The 22,802-nt window shown below is 38.5% G+C and overlaps 1 protein-coding gene across 3 annotated transcripts in view; it reads left to right on the top strand.

Annotated features, from left to right (window-relative positions):
- GPR63 (G protein-coupled receptor 63) overlaps positions 1–22,088 on the top strand; it is a 29,718-nt gene extending 7,630 nt beyond the window's left edge. Inside the window, exons 1-5 of one of the 3 annotated variants that reach the window (XM_035561773.2) lie at positions 8,579–8,606; positions 9,021–9,106; positions 12,549–12,630; positions 13,328–13,405; positions 16,813–22,088. In XM_035561773.2, coding sequence (XP_035417666.1) covers positions 16,957–18,216 — 1,260 coding nt within the window. In that variant the 5' untranslated portion in view covers positions 8,579–8,606; positions 9,021–9,106; positions 12,549–12,630; positions 13,328–13,405; positions 16,813–16,956 and the 3' untranslated portion in view covers positions 18,217–22,088. Of the gene's footprint in view, positions 1–8,578; positions 8,607–9,020; positions 9,107–12,548; positions 12,631–13,327; positions 13,406–16,812 lie in introns of those variants that run through there. The other 2 variants (XM_035561772.2, XM_035561774.2) reach the window with 2 other exon arrangements.
- Positions 22,089–22,802: the final 714 nt, after the last annotated feature.

Here is a 22,802-nt window from a genome sequence, read left to right as displayed (position 1 = left end):
AAACCATTTTGTGGGTTAGAGACCACCAGCTCACTGTTGGTGAGCCTTTGTGAGATGCAGGCAATGAAGAAGTTGTTCCCTCTGTGTACGTAACCGACGAGCTTGCCTGCTAGGTTAGAACTGAATTTAATTTACAGGTTGGTGTTGCCAAATTTGTGCAATATGTGAGATGCATTCTGCTATGTAAAGTTGTGTCCCTTCATCCTGGGGGAAGATGCTCTGGCAGTATTCAGTTTCATCTTTGCACTGATGTAGCCAAGCTGAATTTCTAGTTCCCCTCCAATCTCAGAATTGGTTCTCCTGAATATTTGTATCTTACCTAAAGGTTTCGGGGTGACTACGCATAGCAAATTACTTCAGCGAGCACTGGAAAAACACTGTGAGAAAGACTTGTCTTGAGTCACAGATTAGGGATGAGCTGGATCCACATGAGATAGGAGCTGTTTTGTGGGCTAGCCTGAGGCTGTGGAACGCACTAAGGATCATCACACAGCTGGACAGCACTTTCTCCTTCTAATACAAGACACCCGTGCTGACATAGTCTCTGACATAAATGCTGCAAATGTGTAGCATGCATATTAAAGTAAACCTGCAAGTAACAGAGAACCGCAACTGATTCTGCTCCCAGAAGAGACCGGTCAGCATGGGGTGCCCCACTAGACATGCTTTTCCCACCACAAAGAGGATTTAGAGAGTGTGTGACACAGGTTGCATTGCTGAGTACACGATGAAAATGGTGAAAAAACGCATATTTATCATTCTTGGGTTCTTAACAATGAGTAAATGCTGCTGTTGGGGACTAGATTCTTATTTTAGTGTTTACTGATGATAGTTTTAGTTCTAGATGCAAAAAAAAAACCCCTGAAGTAAGTATTTTAAGACAAGTAGCAATCCTTTGTAATGTGATTAGCTTTCCCTGGGTTTTGTTGGTTGCTGTCAGCAGTATTGCATCCCAGGCTTTTCATATTACTTCTGATAGAGAAGTCTGAAGAGAACATATTGACCTTGTACGAAGGCTCCTTCAGAATCCTCTAGCTGGGCCTGGTGGCACAAGGATGAGGGAAGTGTTCCCATTTCTGACGCTTGCTGGAAGAAGACGTGCAAGGTCTTTCCCTCTCAGAGCAAGGGACTTGGGTCTTCAGGAGCTTTGCTTAGGGCAGCAGTGCTAAGGAAGGGATGCTGTTGTAACACCTGGAAGTCGAAAGCCTGTGTGCATTCTCAGCATGTGAATCACTTACTCAAGCTCGAGCGTGGAGAGTTGTATGTGTTTTAAGAACGTTACTGCCTTTTGGCTTCATTTATATGCTCGCTAATCATGATGACTGGATGCTACTTAAAATGTGAATGCTTCTGAGGCTATTTCCGGTGTACAGGAGGATATGGTTTAGGAATTTAGCTTTCTGCAGCCAGATGGATTATAATGTTGCTAAGGAAACAGACTATAAATGAAGTGGCAGCTGAGTGTCCCTAGAACATCAGACTGCTCGAAGCTGGTATTTTAAACTCATTTAGGTGGGTAGATAAATTGATGCGATGAGAAGTTAATTTCCTGCGTTTTACGCTTCGTTAATTTTCATTGCTTTGTTAGTATTTACAAAAGGTAGCTTAAATTCCCACTCAGACCACCTGGTGTGTGGGTCACTGAACAAAAAATTGCTATTAAAATTAGAAAATGGACAAAAGCTGTACAGTAAAGTAGATCCTAAAATAATCATTAAATCTACTGCTCCACAGATAATGATCTAAAAAAGACCTGGCAGCAGCATGGTCCTCCTGAAAAACTGGGACTATGAAATAAGATGAGATTATGCCATATACATAGGAAAAAGCAGAGCTGCTGTGGACCTGAAGAAGTTACAAATCTGGAACCTCGTGTATAAGTTGTAAAGCATATATATTTTACTGAGCAACCACTGCCATTGGTAAGATGGACTGACTGGACAAGGGGAGGGCAGGAGGAGTTCTGAATAGCCTGAAATACTTGCGGACCTCACACTTTTAAAAGGGTATAATGGGATGTGGGTCCTTCCCCTCCCACTTAACCAAGGTGGTAACTGAAGAGTCAGTAACTTTAGATCCTTGTGCTTGTTTCACATTGCTTGCTTTACTCTTAAGTGCCTTGTGCTCCTGCAGTTAAAGTCCTTTCCTTGCAAGCCTGATGAGATCGGAAGCTCTGAAATACTTGGGTAGCCAGTGGTACCCGCTTTCTCAGCATTGTGTGTGCCGTGGTTCAAGATAAGAGGAAGGAGCAGTCTGCATCCAGACAGGGTGTGTTTAGACTTGTGCCCACTTTCAAAAAAAACCTGTCCAAAGCAAATAGGTAGGTAGCGAAGGGCAGCACAAATACCTAGCAAGAGCCTGCTCTGCTGTTTTGAAGTTGTATCCTGTGCATACGTGGATAAAGCATTTGAGCAAGTGGTTATAACTTTACTCGGACATATTATTTATGGGGCATATCTATTCAAGATGGGAAAACATGTAAGTGTTTTACAAGCTGTTTTTGTTTAAGAAGAAGAAAAATAAGAGGTCTGGGAGGTGAGCAGGCACTGGTTGAGTCTGTAGAGATTCAGAAACTTGTACTAAGTATTTCTGTAATGAAAAGAGGAGATCTGAAAAGCTCATTGTAAGACTAAAAACTACAAGAACTTGCCAAGCAAAGATGGTTTGTGAGCTAAATAGGAAATGGAAGGCTGAGGAAGGATTTAAAGTATATACATGCGGTTGGTAGAAGTACCATTCTATGTTTTCTGAATTGAAATGAAATTGTTTGCAATAAAACACATTCTGGAAAATGAGTCAGTGTTCCAGCAGTGCTAAACCTCTTCAGCCTGAAGTGTTAAAACTGTCATTTAGAGGACACTGGAGAGGAGTATGTCCGGTCTCTTCAGCCAGGTAGGCAGCAGAGGTCACTGGGGAGATGGCACTGAGTACACTGGAGCCTTTCCTTGCCTGTTTGTTGTATGACTGGATTTATTGCATTGATGGGAGTGCCATCAGTCTACGTATGGATCAGTATCTGTCACTGCCTTATCGCTGCAGTCAGTAGCCAGGAACAGAATCCAGCTATCAAAGAACGTACAGCATGACTTTTCCTCTTTAGTTATGCCTTTTCTGAGGGGCTTTAGGATTGAGCCAGATTAATTATTCCGGTGTGTGTTTGCTCCCTGAAGGATCCACTGCCTCTTCCATGGAAGCCTTTCTCATCTCCTGCTAACTTGTTTGCCTGTTGTGTGGTGGAAGGAGCCCTAGGACCCGTGAGAAAGCTAGCAACAAGGACCATGCTGTGGATCACCTGAACTGTTGTTGCAAAGTGCCTTTAGGAAGCGAGATAGTAGGAAGAAGACAGCAAGCCAGATGAAACTGCCCTGAAGGATTAATTGTGGCTCTTAGTTGGTTGAACTTGGACGAGAACTAAAGTAAAAGTACCGTGAAGTATCAAGGTGTGCTGGAACAAGTTTTGTTAAAGTGAATCTTTTCTTGTGTAAACAGAATGATGATGTGTAGCAAACAGTTTTGGTTTTTATTAGATTTTGTAGAAATATGTTAAATTCAACAAAAATTTAAATGGAAAAGCAATAATGATTTGATGAGCAAAAACTTTTATAGAAGTTATTTTTAGCCAGCTCTGAGAGCTGGAGAGCTGCTAATAGAAGCTTCACTATTACATGTGGAGCAGGAAAGTCTTTTTGAGAGAAATAAGATCTGACAAAAATACTTACTTTAAATCAGTTCCAAAGGAAGGCAGAAAAATTACATCTTAATTGACAGTTCTGATACCTTCTGTAGCATCCTGGTACAGAATCCCTTATAATTATCTTTCTGAGTAGTTTAGATCCCTTTTTTTTTTTATTTTGGTCTTGGAAGTGTAGGAGGAGCATCACTTTTGATTTTATATGCATCCTTTTCAATGTCTGAATAATGTTAATTCCAACATGATCGATATTTTAGGGATTATAAAGAGATTTATGTATAGCACAAAGGCCAGAATCTCATTTCCTGGTCTCTCTTGATGGATGTCATTACATTTTTTTTTCCTATACATCTTTTCCATAGCTTAGTCAGTGTATTTTGCTGTTTTAAAAAACTGCTACAAGTCTCTTGGTTTGAATTTGTGAGCAGTTTCTGAGTAGTCACAATCAAATTAGAAATTATGTCTTAGGTTTATCACTCTATTTAGAGTTATCTTAGGTGCAAGATGATAAATTCCATGCAGTATTTTGTCAGGATCAGATTCAAATTGAAACTGAAACTAGCTGAACTTATGTGTGACTGAAGAAACACTTAAATATTATTTGCTAAACGAGTTAATTGACCGTACTTAAACAGCTTTCAGTTAAGTAGAGAAATAAGATCTTGAGCTAGCAAAGCAGAAGACAACATAACTTAATGGGTAACTCCTGCCTTGTGAGGTAATACTTCTCTGTGTAGTTTATTATTATTATTTATTTATTTTTAAATAGCGTAAAAATCCCTCACTTTAATTTCTGAAGGAGCTTTTCCATGGAAAAATAAAAGGTTTGTTGACCGGGAACTGCTGTGACTATATCCAGTGAGACAACTGTTTTGGTGTACTGTTTGTTTAACAGTTCCTAAGTACCACAAAACCACTGAGTATTACAAAAGTCACTCAGTTATCTGTAAAGTTATTTGTAACAGGGAATTATAAGGTACTTAAAAAGGTTGTTCCTGCAAAGGATTTGAATTGTTCAATTGATAAGCATATCTGCTTGCTTTGCATTGTTATTTAAAAAACAAAAACAATATCTGTTCTATCACATTAAAACAAAACTGTTTTAAAAATCACTGCATCAGCTCATTTAGATATTTTTGGCTTGTAGACTTATATATTTTTTAAAAATTAAATTCGTTCATGATGCATGGAATGCTTGCAAGCCCTGCCTGTCACATCTGTATAGAAACTGTTTGTGCCTGTATTGCACAGAATCTGAATGTCTGTAATACGTCATCTCACCCTGAGAGCTGTCCAAATGGGAACTCTAAATTTAACAATTTTTCAGATCTGTAATATGAACAGAGTTGACTGATTTCTAACTAGGATTGTTTCTCAGAGGTAAATATGCTGTCTTGAAAGGGTTATTTCAGCTGACTGGACAAAAATTACTCTGAAGCCATGAAAACAATCAGATGATGTGGTTTAAAAATAGTTAAGAATTTGTCTGATTCTATTTTAGGGAAAATAAGATAATGGTCCAATGTGTAACTGCTTTAATAGACTAAACCAGACTATCACAACAAATTATAGGGTAAATCTGGAAAAATACACAAACCACTATTAGAGCATTTTGTTGTGTTAAGCGTTTTTGGTTTTGGGTGAATAGAGATGTTAATAACTATCAAAGATGCATGCATTCACATGAGTATACATACACACAGAAGTAATATAAAAATACTTAAATATGCGTATAAACTAAATGTGGTTTTAGTTTTCAACTGAATCTTATTCTGACAGAGTTTGAGTGCTCTTAGAGTAGGATGCTGCAAGCAGCAACATTTCTGTCACTTCATTGAACTTGCTACTGACACGTCTCCCCTATGAGCCAAGAAGCAAGATCCGTAACATCTGTATTACAGCAGCAGGGCTCTTGGGCGGCATCAGAGCTTGGCTGTAGCATGAGCTGAATGCCTGTGGGAAAAACATAATCACGGCTGACCCTTTTGCTTCAGGAACTAACCCAAATCTCGGTATGGGCAGCACAGTGTGAAGCGGGTACAAACTTGGTAACGTTTTTTCAGTCATATTAATCACTTTGCCACTACTGTCTCTGCATCTTTCCATAAAAAAAAGATGAATTTTCATTGAATTCATTTTATTTCAAAACTGGGTATATTTTTGTGGGAGAGAGAACTTAATAAATTGCATCAGCATAAAATACTGTTGGTGATCGGGTTACTGTTTTTAAAAGGTTAATTAGGTAAGCCCTTAGGATTTGGTAAAAGTGTGTGCTAATGGCTGTTACCAAAACAAATAAGGAAACCCATTTTCCCCTGTTAGCAGATCGGAGTGCAAGTGTACTGGGGCACTGCAAAGGAGGTGCGAGCAGTTTAATACAGGGAACCTTTAGATCTCTACGGTAAATGAAGATGAAACATCAGTCTTCCATTCAATTAGAGAGCATACTGCAGAAGTTGCTGTAGTTGAAAAGCTAAAATAGCCTTAGGACAACTGTTTTCGTGACCTGAAGTAGGCTTTTTTTTTTTTTACTTAACTACAATCTTTTGATAGACTGACCTTTTGGGGGAGAAAGGAAGCTTTCAGCGCTTAAGTTTATTTTGCATCAAGGTTTGAATTTAAATCACAAGAAAATGTTAAGAAAACTTTCTTTTTTTTTTAAGTGACCATAGATGAGGTGCAACTAACTTTAGAGAACTGTCAGTAAAGTACTTGTTGAAAGTTATGACTCGTTTGAAAAGCAATGGTATACTGAAAACACAACAGTATTGAGGCATTCTCTAACCTGTTGCAAAGTCTTTAATGTAATCCAAATGCTTGTGGGAAACAAGTTTAATGGTGTCTTAGATCTCTGTGCTTTTGGTTCTGCAATTTCAGTTCTTTGGAAATGACAGATCTTGGTTTGGGGAATTGAATTAGACCTGGTAAGATGCAAATTCCTCCAAGATCATCAGTATTTACAAGTTTTGCACAGCTCTCGCTGATGGCACAGCTCTGTCTTGAGTGTGCTCTCTAGTAAGAACCTTTTAGTATGCAGACAAATCTGGGCCACGGTCTTACACCTTGATCTGTGTATTGCTACAGCTTCAGGCTAGAAATGTGAAGCTGTTCAATTTGCTTGCTAGGGTCTGTTTTAATCCAGATCAATCCTCGTGCTTCAGGACTGGGGAGCTGGGCTTGGGAATGATGAAGAAGTGAGGACTGGCCTTTTGGTAGCACTGCCAGCTTTAAATGCTGATCTCATGGAGGTGGTAATTCTCTCAGTAGAACTGTGCAGGTACTGGAGTCCTTACACTTGAATTCATTGAGGGGTTGTATAGGATTACAGAGCTTTTCCCCTCCGTTCACATTTAGAAAGAAAAAAAAAAAAAGCCTGACTAATCATTTATAATGGGAGGGGAAAGAAGGAATGTCATTTGGAAACAGTGTTAACCCCTGACTGCCAACAGAAAACTACCCAAAGCATCTTGCCCAGGTAAGAGCAAGTTCATCAGGCTACTTAATCTGGAAAACTTTTCTAAATTTTACTTTACTTTTTCCCCTGCTTGGAAGCTTGAAGTGGAAAACATTTATGGTGATATTTTGGATGCTTCTCAAAATTGGTTTTAGAGGTGCTTTTAATGAGAGTTGGAAATACCTTCTGTAAACACATAAGTAGAGAGAAGAGATGAGTCTTATGCCAGAGAATGTGCTTGTCTGGTGGGAAGATCTGGCAGGTTGTTGCTGTATTCGGTCCATCCAGGTTCCTGGCAGTCTTCTGCCTGCTGGCAAAGCTATTCACTTTTGACTCTTCAGAAAGACTAAAAGGGAAGATTAACAGTTCGTGATCCTTATCTCACTAAAGATGGAACAAACTGGGTGATGAAAGTCTAAAATAATCTCATGGTTGCATTTTCACTCTTATATATAATTAAATCTGGGACTTCCTTTTTTTTTTTTTCTGTTTTTTTTTTTCCCTTTCCACATTGTTCTGTGGAATAAAAGTAAGATCAAATTTTGTGCTAACGTAAAATAATTTTATATTAATAGCTTGTCAGGGAAATCTTTCAGACACTGACTTCCATTGTGGCTAGATAATGGGTTTGTTCTACAGAAGGCAGTTTTCTCAGCAAGTGCCAGTCTGGCAAATCAGGCTTTACATTTTGGATGTTTGAAGTCCCTATTAAGCTGGTTGCACATACAGAAATTCAGCACTCAAATTGCTGAAGGAAGCAGGAGGTTATGAGGGGTCTTAAAGTACAAATTCTTCTTCTTTTGAAGGTCCTTGTCAACTCATTGGCTGGTTTGTCCTCCAACCCCCATGTACAGCATTTATTTAGATGCTTGTTTGTGAAGGCTCCTGCCATCTTTTGCTCCAGTGTGGAGGTGATGTTTTGAAAGAAATGGAAAGTTGTGTAGTCTTTTTTTTTTTTTTTAAATCAGTGTCCGACGTCTTTGTTCTTTTGATTTTTATATATAAACAATATTTATACATATTGGGATCTTTTGGTATGGCATATACTCAGCTTTCAAGGCTCCCTGAAATTTTCTAGCTTCCTTCTGGGTATATGTAGAGAAACTACATTGAAAATTGGTGATCTGAATTAACAACAGGTATGTCACGATAGAAGATGCAGCTTTTTAGCTGTGGTAGCCCACTTTACAGAAATGCTTTTAACTACTTGAGGCTGATGATAGCTGATGATTGACTGATATTTGAGCATATAAAGCAAGTGCTGAGATCCTTTTGTTCTTATTGCTTGTTCATCTTTGTTCTTCCTCTCCAGACTTGTTTTCTTGCCTTTTGTTTTTCTGATATAGTTATGCCGATATCTGTGCCATTGGAAAACTTACTCAGCTTCTTTGTGACATTCAGTAGCACCCGGTGAATTTAAATGACATTTCTTACGAGAGGCTTCGGAGGTCTCAACATCAGGTTCCTCGTGTTTTAGACTAAGCACATAGTTTAAGAGGTTGAATAAGACTTACGGCAACTAATTTCTGTGCGCTTGTTTCCAAATGAATTCTATGCATCTGAATGAGATCTAAACCAAGATGCCACTCTGGTCCTGAAATATCTTGGTATTAAATGTTGAGATTTTAATTCTATGCAGTTAAGAGAGCTGAGGATCTCTTTGGAGTAATGAAGCTGTCCTTCCTAACGTCTGTACCTCCTGCAAGACAGGGACACGTGATCTGTATTTCGTTGTGAGACACCGCGTTTTCTACCTCTCCAAATAAAAAAATGAAGTTTTATTAGAGGAGAAACTGTTGCTATTCTTTGTGATCTTGTTCTGCTTTGTTTGTAAATATGCAATCAACCTTTGGGTTTTTTTTTTTTTTTGGACAGGTTATTTGGAAGAGGAATGCTTTGCTGAACAGGACAGCGCAGGATGACTTACAATTCCTGTTCTTCATGGGAGACTGTATGGATTGGTATGCTTTTTTTTTTTTTTTTTAATTTGTCAAACTGATGTGTAGTGATTACATATATACTCAAAGGTTCCACTCCTAAAATTTAGGAAGCAAAGCATTTAGGAAACTTCCAGCTTACTAGTTTTATGTTAACTATGCAGAGATATAAATTAAAATAGTATGTTTTCAATAATATTTTCAGGGTTTACTGTTCATCTAGGTGCTACAGTATTAAGTTACTTACCTCTTCAACATACGTGTGGTTAATATGACTGTTGAACTACTGGGAAAGCTAAGAGTTGGGGGAGTACTGTGGCACTACTAGAAATTAATCTAGAAGTGCAGAAGTCCTTTCACATGATCTACAAATTGAGAACATGATTTTTCCCAAGAGCTAAGAATATAAAATTATTAATTACATTTCGCATATTTGTGGTTTCAAATAGTAATAATGACTCGCATGGCTGGCATTTCTTGACAGTTAGTGGCTCTCTGAATTTAAGATAGAAATAAATATCCTCAAGAGGGCAATTAGTTGTATTTAATGACCCAAAGCAGAGGTGCCTGTTCCCCACCATACTTTCCTTTGAAAATTGCTGCAGTAATGTTTATACAGCAGAAGAGAGGAAAATTTCCTAAATTAAACTAATGCTTCTTGTGAGTAGTTTTGTGGGTCATCTACTCATGCAGCGTAGTTGATTAGTTTCAATTTAGGATATGTAAATAGGTATTAAAACTGAAAACTGCTGGTTCCTTTCAGGAGGAACAGTTAGGTGAGTAAGAGAACATTGTCCCTGCTGATTTGTGCTCTGACTCATTCTTTGCATTGGCTTTAGCAGAAAGGATTCCACTGCAATATGTTGCTGCCTCTACTTAATGGCACAGGAAAAAATGTTCAACTCATATTGAAGCAGGAATATGTCCCAGGCTGCCTTGTTCAATAACAGTGTGTCAGAAAGTGCATACTTGAGTATTTTCTATCAAAATATTTTTTTTTCAAAAACAAAATAAGCCCGTGACCCTCATACATGCTCTTGACTTTATCTTCCCAAAAGGGTATTTTGCTTTTTTATGGTTATGCTGCATAAACTGTTTTTGCAGAGCTCTACTTCAAAATAATGGCAGCGTTAAAACATACAGCAGGTTCCCATTTGGGACCATTTGAAATATTCCCAAGAAATAGATTCACCATATCAGGCACTGTAAGCTTCAGGTTTCTGAAGAATGATGGCTTGTGCATGCTGGGCCAAACCTTGGTACTGGACAGTACTGAAAAAATGCTTGCTTTTAGCACATAAATTTAATTTATTAAATGATTGGACATTTTGACAGTAATTCATAGCATGTTCTGATCTGCATCAAACACAACTGTTATTATGGTACTGTTTTCACAAGTAAAAAGTTCCCTGTTTTGGCTGTGTTGGGAGTTACCGGTTTTGACTGATGTTGTCTTTGCATATGAGATGGAATCATTTATTTCTGGTTGAGCATGCTATCCAGATTTTGAACGGAAATTATTTACCTTTTAGCTTCAAAAGCTGTTAAAAACAGACACCATAGTTCTAGCAGTAATTATATATGATGAATGAAATTTGTGTGGTATTTAGCTTTAAGTGTGTACTTCATTGAAATAATTGTGTCTATTATGTTCTATAAAAAGAAAGTTGCATACGAGTGAGAACCTTGCTTGAGAGAAAATGTACATACCCAGTAATTTTCAGTACAGAAATGGAAAAAAGTGATTGTGTGAAGCTTTTTTGCATGTGAAAAGAATTGGTGAGAGTACATGTTCCAAAAGTGAGAATGCTGTGACAAAAGGTACCTGCCTCTTGCTTGAACACTTTCACCGTCAAAAAGCTTACCTATTTAAACTACCAGAGCATGGTCTTCTTTTTACGAGGTATGTGATTGCCATTCAGCAACGACTGCCTTTGAAATTACAGGATCTGTCTTTCTCAAAGAACAAGTGAGGACTGAAATGAAATTGCTCTGAAGTTATCTTATTGGTCCCTTTCTTTCATTTGAAATTTCTATCCTTACATAATTTTGGGGAAATTTGAGAGGGTAGGAAGAGGTATGCATGAGAAAAGGAACACAAGGTGCATGTGTAATAATCATGTGAATGCTCATGGTAAAAGCCCTGTGAATAAAAAAAATAAATGTGTGACTGCTTACAGAAGGGATCCTTTTGAGTTTGTTGGCTGAAATGCTAATGACTTTTACAAAGAATGATAGCCAAGAAAGGCCATAACTAGCATGCCTGCAGGTTGGATAAGTACGACTTGAAAACATGTTTAAGTATGGAGATTTGCTGTGTGATCCGTGGAGAGATTTCATACATCAGACTGATAAACAGAGGAAGGTGCTGCCTAGAAACCATCAGGAAGCAGTGACTACATGAGCAGCACTCAGTTTCCTTCTACCTGGGATCCAAAGACTTCAGTCCTCTTCTTAGGTTAGGTATTGTCTTCTCAAAAGCGGATGACAGCTTGTTTATTGTTCTCAAAACGAAGATACGTCTGACGACTTTCGTAACAGCCGAATGGCTGACGCTCACTTCCCACTGAAAGCATTTGGCTGGGTCCAGGCAGCAGCTTGGGTGAGGTCATTCTCCTCCTCTTCTCTTAAAGCTGTGCAGAAAAGCATATGATCATCACATTGAGAAGTTGCAAAACAGGATGTAGCGATTTGCTTAGGGAGCTGCAGTGGTGAGGGAATGTACGTGAGATTATTTTTCATAGTCATTTTTTTTTAGGAACAGTCTACAGACACCTGTGAGTCCTTTGTTGTATCCTGGACAGTGCTGGCTTGAGAAATACAGGATAGCACAATCTTTTTGGCTAAACTAAGGGTGCAGACCACTTTTGCTCTCACTCCCCTTGTTTCCTTCCTTCAGTTTAGAAGGACAATTCATGATAAAGCAGCATTTTGTAAAACTTTGATACTTTACCTTGGAACGTGAATGCTTCTAGTTATTTTTTTCTCTTAGGGTTTTTATGACATGCTTTCATCTAAAGCCTTCCTAAACTTTTCATGTTCCAGAGTGTAAAGTTGAGTGGCATAACCTAAGTTTTCAGCTCTTTAATCATGTTTAAGGGAGCAAATTCTATTGTATTTATACAAGTTAGTCAATTAACTGGAGGTATGTGCTTTAAATGTCTCTATTCAAATCAGGTGGCCACACATACTTTGCAGTCAGCTGAGGGAGAAAGGGTGATTCACCTCTTCCAGATTATCTCTGAAGATCTTCCTAAATATACCCTAAATTGCCTTCTGAACTCACAGAAGCTCTATGGCATCCACAGCATCCTGTGACTAGTATTTTCACAAGTAATTGTAAAATTATTATTTCCTTTGTCTATTCCTACTTGTATTATGAGAGACAGCAATCATTCACTTTCCTTGTGCCACTAATAATTCCTAGACCTAATAATTCCTAGACCTATGTGATACCTTTTTTCAGTCACTTTTGAATGGAGATCAGACGAAGCAGAATTGAACGTAGCACTGAAGATAAGAGGTGCCATGGATGTGTATTGTAGCAGGTAGTGTATATAAATATATATTGTATGTAGATGGCTCCTGCCTTTCTTTGTTGCTTTACTAACAGTTCTGAACGCTTGGTTTAGTTTTCTTAGAGCATACTACCATCAGTTGAAAATCTGTTTTTCTTCTGGATGGTAATAGTTTGTTTAGCATCTGTTACTGTGCAGATAACCCTGTTTTTCTACACATGTACAGCTTTACCTCTAGCAACAACGAATTTTATCTGGCAGTTTATTACCTTGTCATTAACTATCATGAGATCCCTCTGTACCTCTTTATAGTTGACCTTTGTTTTTATTAGGTTGCTCTGAAAAACAGTTCATGTTCATCATCAGTAAATGTCATGAATTCGCATTTCCCTCTTCTTTCCATATGTCAAACCACTTGAACCCCAGTGTAGTTTTTCTTTGTAGGATCTTTCCACTGACCTTTCTCTGTTGAGAAACTAACTGCTTCTCCTTTTGTTTACTATTTTAAACTGATTATTATCTGTGAGAGGTTTTACATTTATCCGAGTGCAGATTAGTTTCTTTTAGAGCCTTGGTGGAGAGACCTTGTCAAAAACAGAAATGCAAAAGTTACCTTTGCTGGTTTGTTGCTCACAGAGCTCTAAAAGATACTGCCCTGGGGATCTCATTTTCGGTTCTTCATGATTTTAAATCCAGAAGTATTTGTTGAATTTATGCTCTTTTACAGTCCCGGCAGAACACTACAGCTTCTTTCCCTCTTCAGTGTTCTTGGCTTGTGGAGTTATAAGCCTCTGTGGAACTTAAGGTGCGTTTTTCTAGTTTATTGCTGAAATTCGTGGTTATCTGTCCTGGAAAGCTGTTTTAACTTTTCTGCTGTTGTTTACAGAGTTTATTCTAACAAATATCTTAAAGAAGACTAGTAAACAGAAGGTTTATAAAGACCAAAACTAAAAACCAACAACCAACAAAAACGAACAAAAAAGTTTTATCTACTATTTATGCTTTAGTTATAATTAACATTGAAACTTTCTGTAGAAGAGTTTATATAAAATAAAATGAAAGAAAAAGGAGAGAAAAGTAAAATCTAGAATGAATGATGTTTTTACAAAATGTCAGTTTACATGCCTTGGTATGTTCTTGCTGAGTTTAACAGCTGTTGAAATATAATAGGGTAAAGTAGAAAATGATGACAATAGTTTTTTCTATTGCAGCAGGAAGACCTCTAAAAAGTGGAATACGTATGACTCAACGAAATTAACATGCTTATAATAATATCTCTTCATGGTACTACTGGAAATGAAGAGAGACAGATTAATAGTTTGTCTTTAAAAAAAAAAAAAAAAAAAAAAGCCAAAGGCTGTCTGGCCATGGAAAACATCTAGTAATCCTAAGCATGAAAATGGGAAGGGAATAGCTTTGCTATGGAATGAGATGAGCGGGCCATAATGTTGATGTTCCTGATGAATTCTTGTCAGCATCCTGAGCAGCCTTGCATTTGAATCACAAAAAGTTGTCCATCCTGGGCATGTACATTAGACTTGTCTGACAGTTCATTCCTTTGATAGTGAAATATTATCCTGGGAAGAGTACACTTTTGATCCTTCTTGAAGCATATGGTCCTTGTGTAATTTCTTAAGTGTTTCTTCCTCTTTTCGTTAGTGCCCAATGTTTGTACCAACCAGAACATGCATAGATACTATGGGTGGGATTTGTGTTATCAGACACAGGCATCTCAAGTTAGCAGCACAAACTTCTCACAATTTGCAGAGGTAGAGGAGATAGATTGCCCTCTGTAGATACCTATATCCTTCGTCTGACAAAAAACATGAAAACGGCCTGAAGTGGCTGCTACTGTCATCCAGATTGAATGAGATGAATCCCACTTTATGTTTCTGGCTGTGGTGATCCATTTTAAAAAAAGGCATAGAGTCCTTCTGTTTTCCAGCTTGATTAGATGCCAGAGTACTCTGTGGGTGCTTAAATTAATAGTCAAAGATAGGAGGAGTTCTGTGAAGAGCTAGCACTGAAAGGGGGAGACAGCTCTCAGCTCTTCTGCATTTTGTCGGTAAGAACAGTGAATATTTGATAATACCTAAGATGGTATGGGTAAACTCTAAAAGGAAATGTCGCATTGTGTCAGCATAACAGTGAGGGAGGGAGTTCAGCATAATGTCTAAGGATTAGATTTACAGGGAAAAAGAGGACATGCACAGTTAAATTATGTGGAATACCAAGATGAATTAACAAAGACATGTCTAGACCAGTGAAAATGGGAACGCTTGCTGCAGGAGGAAGGGTTGTAACAACTAAAGAAGAGTTAGTTTCCTGCACATTGATATGAGTCAGTCACTAAATGAAACAAATTGAGAAATACTTTAGTCCTGTGGACATGTTATTTGATAATAAATAACAGGTTAGGATGTTTTACATGTTTTTTGTTTTTGTTTTTTTTTCCCTGAGGCATCTGATGCTGTTAACTTAGAACAAGGGGTTCTGTAATATGTAGTGTAGCTCAGATAGGTAAGCTTTTCAGTGCCTACCAAACAGGCAGGTAGATGATACTGGTACTATCTAAGTTATTTGGAAATGTTACTAATGTTTCCAGCTGTAGGTGATTTCAAAACAAAATCATGAAGTTGGCTATGAGATTTAAATAAAGATACTTTAAAGATAGAGGATCCAAGGAATTACTGACTTGTCAGTCTGACCTCAGTACCAGGGAAGGTTATGGAGCAGATCATCTTGAATGTCATCACACAGCACATACAGGGCAGTCAAATTATCAGAAGCAGCCAGCATAGGTTTATGAAAGGCAGGTCCTGCCTGACTAACATGATCTCCTTCAAAATGACCAACCTGAGAGAAAGGCTGTGGATGTTGTTTTACCTGGCTTTTAGTAAAGCATTTGACACTGTTTCCCACAGCATTCTCCTGGAGAAACTGTCTGCATATGGCTTGGACAGGTGTACAGTTTGCTGGGTGAAGAACCGTCTGGATGGCCAGGCTCAGAGTCATAGTTAATGGAGTTCAGTCCAGTTGGTGACCCATCACCAGTGACATTCCCCAGGGCTCAGTACTGGGGCCAGTTTTGGTCAATGTTTTTATCAACAATCTTCATGAGGGGATTGAGTGCACACTCAGTAAATCACAGACGATGCCAGGTCAGGTGGGACTGTCCATCTGCTTGAGGGTAGGAAGGCTTTGCAGAGGGATCTGGTTAGGCCAAGTCCAACTGAATGACATTCGATAAGGGTAGGTACTGGGTTCTGCACTTGGGTCATAACCCCATGCAGCAATATAGGCCTGGGGAAGAGAGCGTGAGCCAGCAGTGTGTCCAGGTGACCAAAAGGCCAACCTTGCACGCAGTACTGGTGAGCCCGCACCTCAAATATTGTGTTCAGTTTGGGCCCCTCATTACAGGAAGGATATTGAGCAGACCCAGTGTGTGCAGAGAAGAGCAATGAAGCTGGTGAAGGGACTAGAAAATGAGTTAGGAGGAACATCTGAGGGAACTGGGGCTGTTCAGTTTGGAGAAGAGGAGGTTGAGGGGAAACCTCATTGCTCTCTATGACTACCTAAAAGGAGACTACAGCAAGGAGAGTGTCAGTCTCTTTTCTCAGGTGACAAGTGCTATAGCATATGAGGAAATGGCCTCAAGTTGTGGCAGGGGAGGTTTAGGTTGGATATCAGGAAGAATTTCTTCTTGGAGTGGATGGTCGGGCTTTGGAGCAGACTGCCTAGGGAAACGGTGGAGTTCTTGTGCCTGGAGGTTTTTAAGAGACGTGCTGATGTGGCACCAAGGGATGTGGTTTAGTGATGGGACTCATTAGGTCAGGTTGGTGGTTGGACTTGATCTTGAAGGTCTTTTCCAACCTGGATGATTCTATGATTATATTGATTAGAATTATTCACTCTTCATCAGTAAAGTTTTGGTTTTGAACACAAGACTTCCAGTCCTGGTTATAGTAGAGAAAAGCATGGCGAGTGAGATACTATACAATACACAGTATCAGCAAGACTACAGGAGCAGGATCTTTAAGAAAAGGACCAAATAGTATTAGACCCCGGTGTGGGTTCTTAAGCAAGATGTGTCAATCTCAAGTGTAAAGCTTAAAGTGTAAGGATACTTTTGTCACTGAGGAAAGCAAGTGATCATTTGGTTCACGTTGATTTTAGAGAATCTTATTTTGTTTCTTTATTTTTTTTTTTCAGATGGAAATACTGACATGAATTTAAGAGCTTTGATGCTTTCAGATGTTGAACTCTGATTTGGTAAATGACCAGGAATAAGATACTGCCTGAACAAGCTGAAATGCCTTGAAGACCTTTGGTTCTGCTTTCATTCTTCCTGAAGCAATGGTTTTCTCAGCAATGTTGACACTGGCCAGTCCTGGGACCTCAAATGCTACTTTTATTGTTTATGAAAATGCCTACACGAATTTTACCACTCCACAGTTCTTGCTTCGTAGTGGCACAACACAGCCATTGAGATATAGTTCAGGTGCTGTGCTTACCACTGAGAGAAGTACTTTTCTGGTAAATGCTACAGCTATTCTGCCGTCGCAAGAAGTTTTCAGGAGCTTGAGTTTGCCACTCCAGATCATTCTTTCTGCTGCTATGATATTTATCCTATTGGTTTCTTTCCTTGGAAACTTTGTTGTCTGCCTCATGGTCTACCAGAAGGCAGCTATGCGATCTGCAATTAACATTCTCTTAGCAAGCCTGGCTTTTGCAGACATGCTGCTGGCAGTGCTGAACATGCCTTTTGCTTTGATAACAATCATTACCACTCAGTGGATTTTTGGGGATATATTCTGCAGAGTCTCTGCCATGTTTTTCTGGCTTTTTGTCATAGAGGGGGTAGCCATTCTTCTTATTATTAGCATTGACCGATTTCTTATCATAGTGCAGAGGCAAGATAAACTGAACCCGTATCGCGCAAAGATTCTAATTGTGATTTCCTGGGCAGCATCCTTTGTTGTTGCTTTTCCATTGTCAGTAGGGAATCCTAATCTGCAGATACCCTCGAGAGCACCTCAGTGTGTTTTTGGCTACTCTACCAACCCAGGTTACCGAGCGTATGTGATAGTTATCTTGCTAATTTCCTTTTTTATTCCATTCCTGGTAATGCTGTATTCTTTTATGGGCATACTCAACACCGTCCGCCACAATGCAGTTCGTATCCATAGCCACCCTGATAGCATATGCCTCAGCCAGGCCAGCAAACTTGGTCTTATGAGCTTACAGAGACCTTTTCAGATGAATATTGATATGAGCTTTAAAACTCGTGCCTTCACGACCATCTTGATTTTGTTCCTTGTCTTCATAGTCTGTTGGGCACCCTTCACCACTTACAGCCTTATTGCCACGTTCAACAGCCACTTCTACTACAAGCACAACTTTTTTGAGATAAGCACTTGGCTCCTTTGGCTCTGCTACCTCAAGTCTGCACTGAACCCACTGATTTACTACTGGAGGATTAAGAAGTTTCATGATGCATGCTTAGACTTGATGCCCAAATACTTCAAGTTTTTGCCACAGCTACCTGGCCATACAAGGCGGCGCATTCGACCCAGTGCCATCTATGTGTGTGGAGAGCATCGGTCTGTAGTGTAAAGCTACAGCTGTATGACAATGATTGATTGTTATTTTCTGGGATTATTTGATTTTAGGCTTTAGGTTGATTTTTGTTTTTGTTCCATATGGCTTTTTCAGTGTGGCCATATCTTATAACTTGATTAAATTTTCTGTGCAATTTTGGGAGGAAAGACGGAGGGGAGGTGATCGGTTATAGTTGGGTTTACTACCAGAATACAATCTACACAAAATAACAAATGTTACCTCTAGGATTCCATGGAAATCCATTCTTTTAAACAAAAATTGCATTTGTAACATTTTGTCAGGTTTATGCTTACTAGACCTGCAATTGCATCTAATTGTAGGGATTTTTTATGCTGCTAAGATACAGTATATTCAGTTGGTGTAATTTTTCTGAAAAATGTTGCTGCTGTCTGTCAATATATTAGAGCCAAAAAGTCTCATTAGATAACTTCTATTTAATTTTAACAATATTTCAGAAGTTTTGGTGGTGACACTATAAAACTTTTTTTCTTTTTTAATATTTCCATTAATATTTTTGTGCACTTTAAAGAAATTGCTATAGAATTTGTTCATTGGAATATTTTGTTCTGTATTGAAGGGGTATTATTGTTGTTATTATTTGTTATATTGGTGAATTTCGATGAAAGTCCCATGTAAGCTCTAGGAGGGCAATTTATGTTGGTATAGCTACAATTAGAGTCATGGATTTGATATTTTCAAACAACTGATCAGAAGTAGCATTAACTGCTTAGTTCTGAGGGGAGTTGGAAGAAGAAAAGAAAGGGAAAGAAAGCAATGGAAATATCGTATCCCGAGGTTTAGGCTAATAAAAGATTTAGAAAAAGGGAGTTCACTTGAAAATTGTTGGAGGGGGAAACGGTAGCTGTGGTGTGGTTACTTAAGGTTGTTAGACGCTATCCAAGCCTAATGACATACATGCCTGAAAAGCTGTCAGAAATTGTGACTCTGTGCTGTCAGTTCACAGTATGTTGGTGTAATGCTGTTTCTGCATGAAGATCATTTAAGGCTAGGTATGCTCTATATGGCTGAAATCATGCTATTAGGTGTTTAATGGGATAGAATTAGGGATAGTAGGGGAAACCTATGTAGCCTACATAGGAACAACTGTGGGGGACAGAAATCCTTATGACTTCTTTTCCAGTTTAAGTATTAGATTGAAACCATAATCTGGTACTAATGATTAACAGTTGGCCAGCAAAGTTTGCTAGGGATGGAGTAAAGTTCCCCTTTTTCCCTCTGAGACTTCTTTACATTCATTTTTCTTTGCCCCTTTCCTTCTGTAGTGGCTGCTGCTTCAAGGGTTTACTTTACTGTTCTCATGCATTAGGCATCGGGTTCTCCCCCTGAAATGACAAACCACCCTTTTGGTTAGTACCAGGCTGTCTCGATACCTGCCTGGAAAGTAGAAAGACAAAGGTCTTCCTTGACCATAGCAATCCAGGCTCAGATGTTTTTCTTTTCAATCAGCTAAATAAATATTTAATGAGAAGCAAGTAAAAATAAGACTTAGGTTTGGGCTTTGAAGTGAGATCCCCAGTTCCTCTGAGCCTAGGAAAGAATGCTTGCAGAACTTGCGTGTTCTTGCAGCAGGTTTTCGGGGCTGTCTGTGATGGGGTACAGGAGGAATAAGGCACAATGAACTTGTCAGCCAGGGCTAGGGGTTGGGCTTCTCTTGGTTCCAGCTGTCTGTCCAGCATGGGGTCTCTTCATTATTCTTGTTCCTGAAGAGCAAATAAGAGCAATTTTATCTATTGCTGCATGAATGCTGAACTGAGTGTATGAAGGAAATGCTCTGTACTGCGTGGATGTTCAGGGACTGCTTGCTCCTGGAGGCCAGCTAAGCGTTTCTAGCACAGATTTTATTCAAGTCTTCAGTGAAGAACTACTTTAACTGTAATTTCTGTTCCTCTCATTGACAATTATTGGTAAAAGTGTTGGCAATTTTTACATTTTATGAGAATAAAAGGAATGATTCTGAATTTTAGTAATTTCATTTTTTAACAACAACAACAAAAAAAAGCTTGTTAATGCACTGCTATTGGAGGTTCTGGATTGTGAAGACACCCTGGCGGGGCTGATGTTATTGATGTCCATGCTTTCTATTCCTTGTCAACTTCACTGATGATATGGATTTTTCTGATCAAAATGATAGGCGGTAAAGGAATTCCGCTGTAAAACAGAGTGTTTTAGTGTGTCTTTGCAGTATAGCTTTTATTTCTCAATTACATTTACATTGATGGCAAAAGTTTATGACCTGGGTTGTATGGATTTTCTGTTTCAGAGCTGTCATCCTTGTTTACCTCTGAAAGCAGCAAAATTGTGCTTAGAGTTAATGTAATATGGTAAGAGTACACACTGTCTAAGATGGCAGAACAGGTATTTTTTGCTGTCTTCCAGAGCTATGATATAAGGGGCTTGAACAAATGTAAAATATAGTAATTCAAAAAGGAATGAGAAATACAGGAAGGTGAGATGGTTTTCTTGAAGGGGAGGGGAAAGGGAAAAGATTGTTGGGGGGATTTCAGAATCTCTGATAAGTACTTGCTGTGAAGTATAAATTGCAAACATCAAAGAAAGTTAATCTGTCTGAATAACTTGGTGTTTGTTTATTACTACTCTACCAAGGTTTCTGCTCAGAGCTGGGCCTGCTGATACCTGGAGAAAAGAAACGCTAATTGTGTAGCCCAAATTCAAAAGCGACTGAGGTGGTGATACAGTATTCACACTTACCAGGTTTTAGAGATGATGACAGCATGCAGTAAACAAAGGGTGTTCAAACAAACATACAAAAAGGTGTCAGAGAATAATCCCCAGGATAACTGTGTTTACAAAATCATTTGGCCTATTGTATCTAATACACTGTCTTTAGAGCAGTGCCTTGATTGTTACAGCTGAAGTTCTAGGACCAAGTTAAAGACCACTGAAACTGCTCAGTCTTACTGTCTGTGATCCTGCCAAAATAAGCCTGACCTTGCAAACATCTGTAATGTTAAAACATCTGCATGTTTGCAGAATTAGGGGCTACTAAGGCATTTTGGTGGGCTTGATCAAGTCAGGATTTTAAAAAATAAAGTTGATCGTTCTCGATTCTACAGGCAAATTACAACAGTCTTCTCCAGAAATTACACTGGTTACTAAACTGCATTCCCTTATGTTACATTTTCAGAAGTCTTTGATGTGGAGGATGGAAATGAATGTATTTTCAATTATGTTTGTTTAATTCATTCTGTGAAAGCATGCTGCTTACACAAGGCTCATTTGTAGAAATCTATTGCTAAAATGATTCTTTTGTACTCAAAGTTGTGTATTTTTGACATTTGTTACTCATGTAAGAAATTTATGTATTTAGATACGAAAATTGTTTTGTCTCTTACTGTTTTCTGTTACTTTCTTAATTTGTATGCCAGATGCTTTTATATTTTCTTTTGAATTTGGGCACATGCATAGACAGTTGCAAGACTTTAGTGGTCTTTCTGTAACCATTTGAAACTTTCAATTCTCAAATCATTCAACAGTGCCCTCCTAGAGAGAGATCTTGATTTATTTTTAAGTGAAAAATAAAAATTCAGAGCACAAGTTTGTTGTGGTTGCAATGGTGACAAATTTCTTAAGTCCAGTTTTCTAGGAGACACTACTTTGCCATTATGGACTGGTTTGATTTTTTTTTTTTTTGGAGGAATAGTCATTTTCTGAAGAAAACTTGAACTACTCTTTGAAAACAACCTGTTAAATAGAATGGTATTGTCTTTTCTATGCCTGTGAACATACCTGAGAAATAAAGAAACAAACAAACAAAAAGAGCATTCTCAAAAAAATGTGGTTAAAGACTGTACAATTGCTATATATTTGTATATTCACAACCTAAGCAAAAGTTTTCTTCAATTTGATGCCCAGCTTCCTAGTTGCAAACATTATTTTATTTGTAAATTAATTAAGAGTATGAGTGCTTTTCAGAATTTCAGTTTAAAACAAAATGTTGTTTTAAAAAAATAGAAAACTCTCTTAAGAGCTTGTGTGTCAACATAGCTAAAATAAAAGTGATAATATACTGCAAAGGAGAAAAAAAAATCCAAAAAATACTACCTGTACTGCGTGCTATCTTTTAGCTAGGACTAAGTAATTTAAATAATCTTATTTTACAATAAATAAAGCAGGCAGTAGTATTGCATGGCATGATTCATTTCAGTTAGTGACCTTTATGATTCAAATGCTGCTTGTTTGTATGTGATGAATTACTTCAGATATTAGTAGAATGAAAAACGTCCAGCATCTTGGCTGTTTTGGGGAAATTTTTCAGCTTGCTAATGATTCAGCAGAAATTCCACTGGAGTGATGTAGAGAAATGGTAAAGAGTCAAGACATGTCCCTAGAGAACCCCTGCAAGGGGATGGGTATTCCAGGTGCTAAGGGATGGCCTTGCTCAGCTGGTCACACAGCTAATTGTAATGCTCTGTCCCTGACTTCTTCAACAACCACTTCATCTCTTCTCTCCTTTTGCCTTCCACCTCCCCTGAGGCAGCACCTCCTGTTCTGCTGTGTTGTGGCAGGAGGTGCTGGTGCTGGTGTTTGGAGAAGGTGAG

Source organism: Cygnus atratus, chromosome 3, assembly GCF_013377495.2.
Source record: "Cygnus atratus isolate AKBS03 ecotype Queensland, Australia chromosome 3, CAtr_DNAZoo_HiC_assembly, whole genome shotgun sequence".
Taxonomy (NCBI): domain Eukaryota; kingdom Metazoa; phylum Chordata; class Aves; order Anseriformes; family Anatidae; genus Cygnus; species Cygnus atratus.
This window is presented reverse-complemented; position numbering and strand designations above follow the sequence as displayed.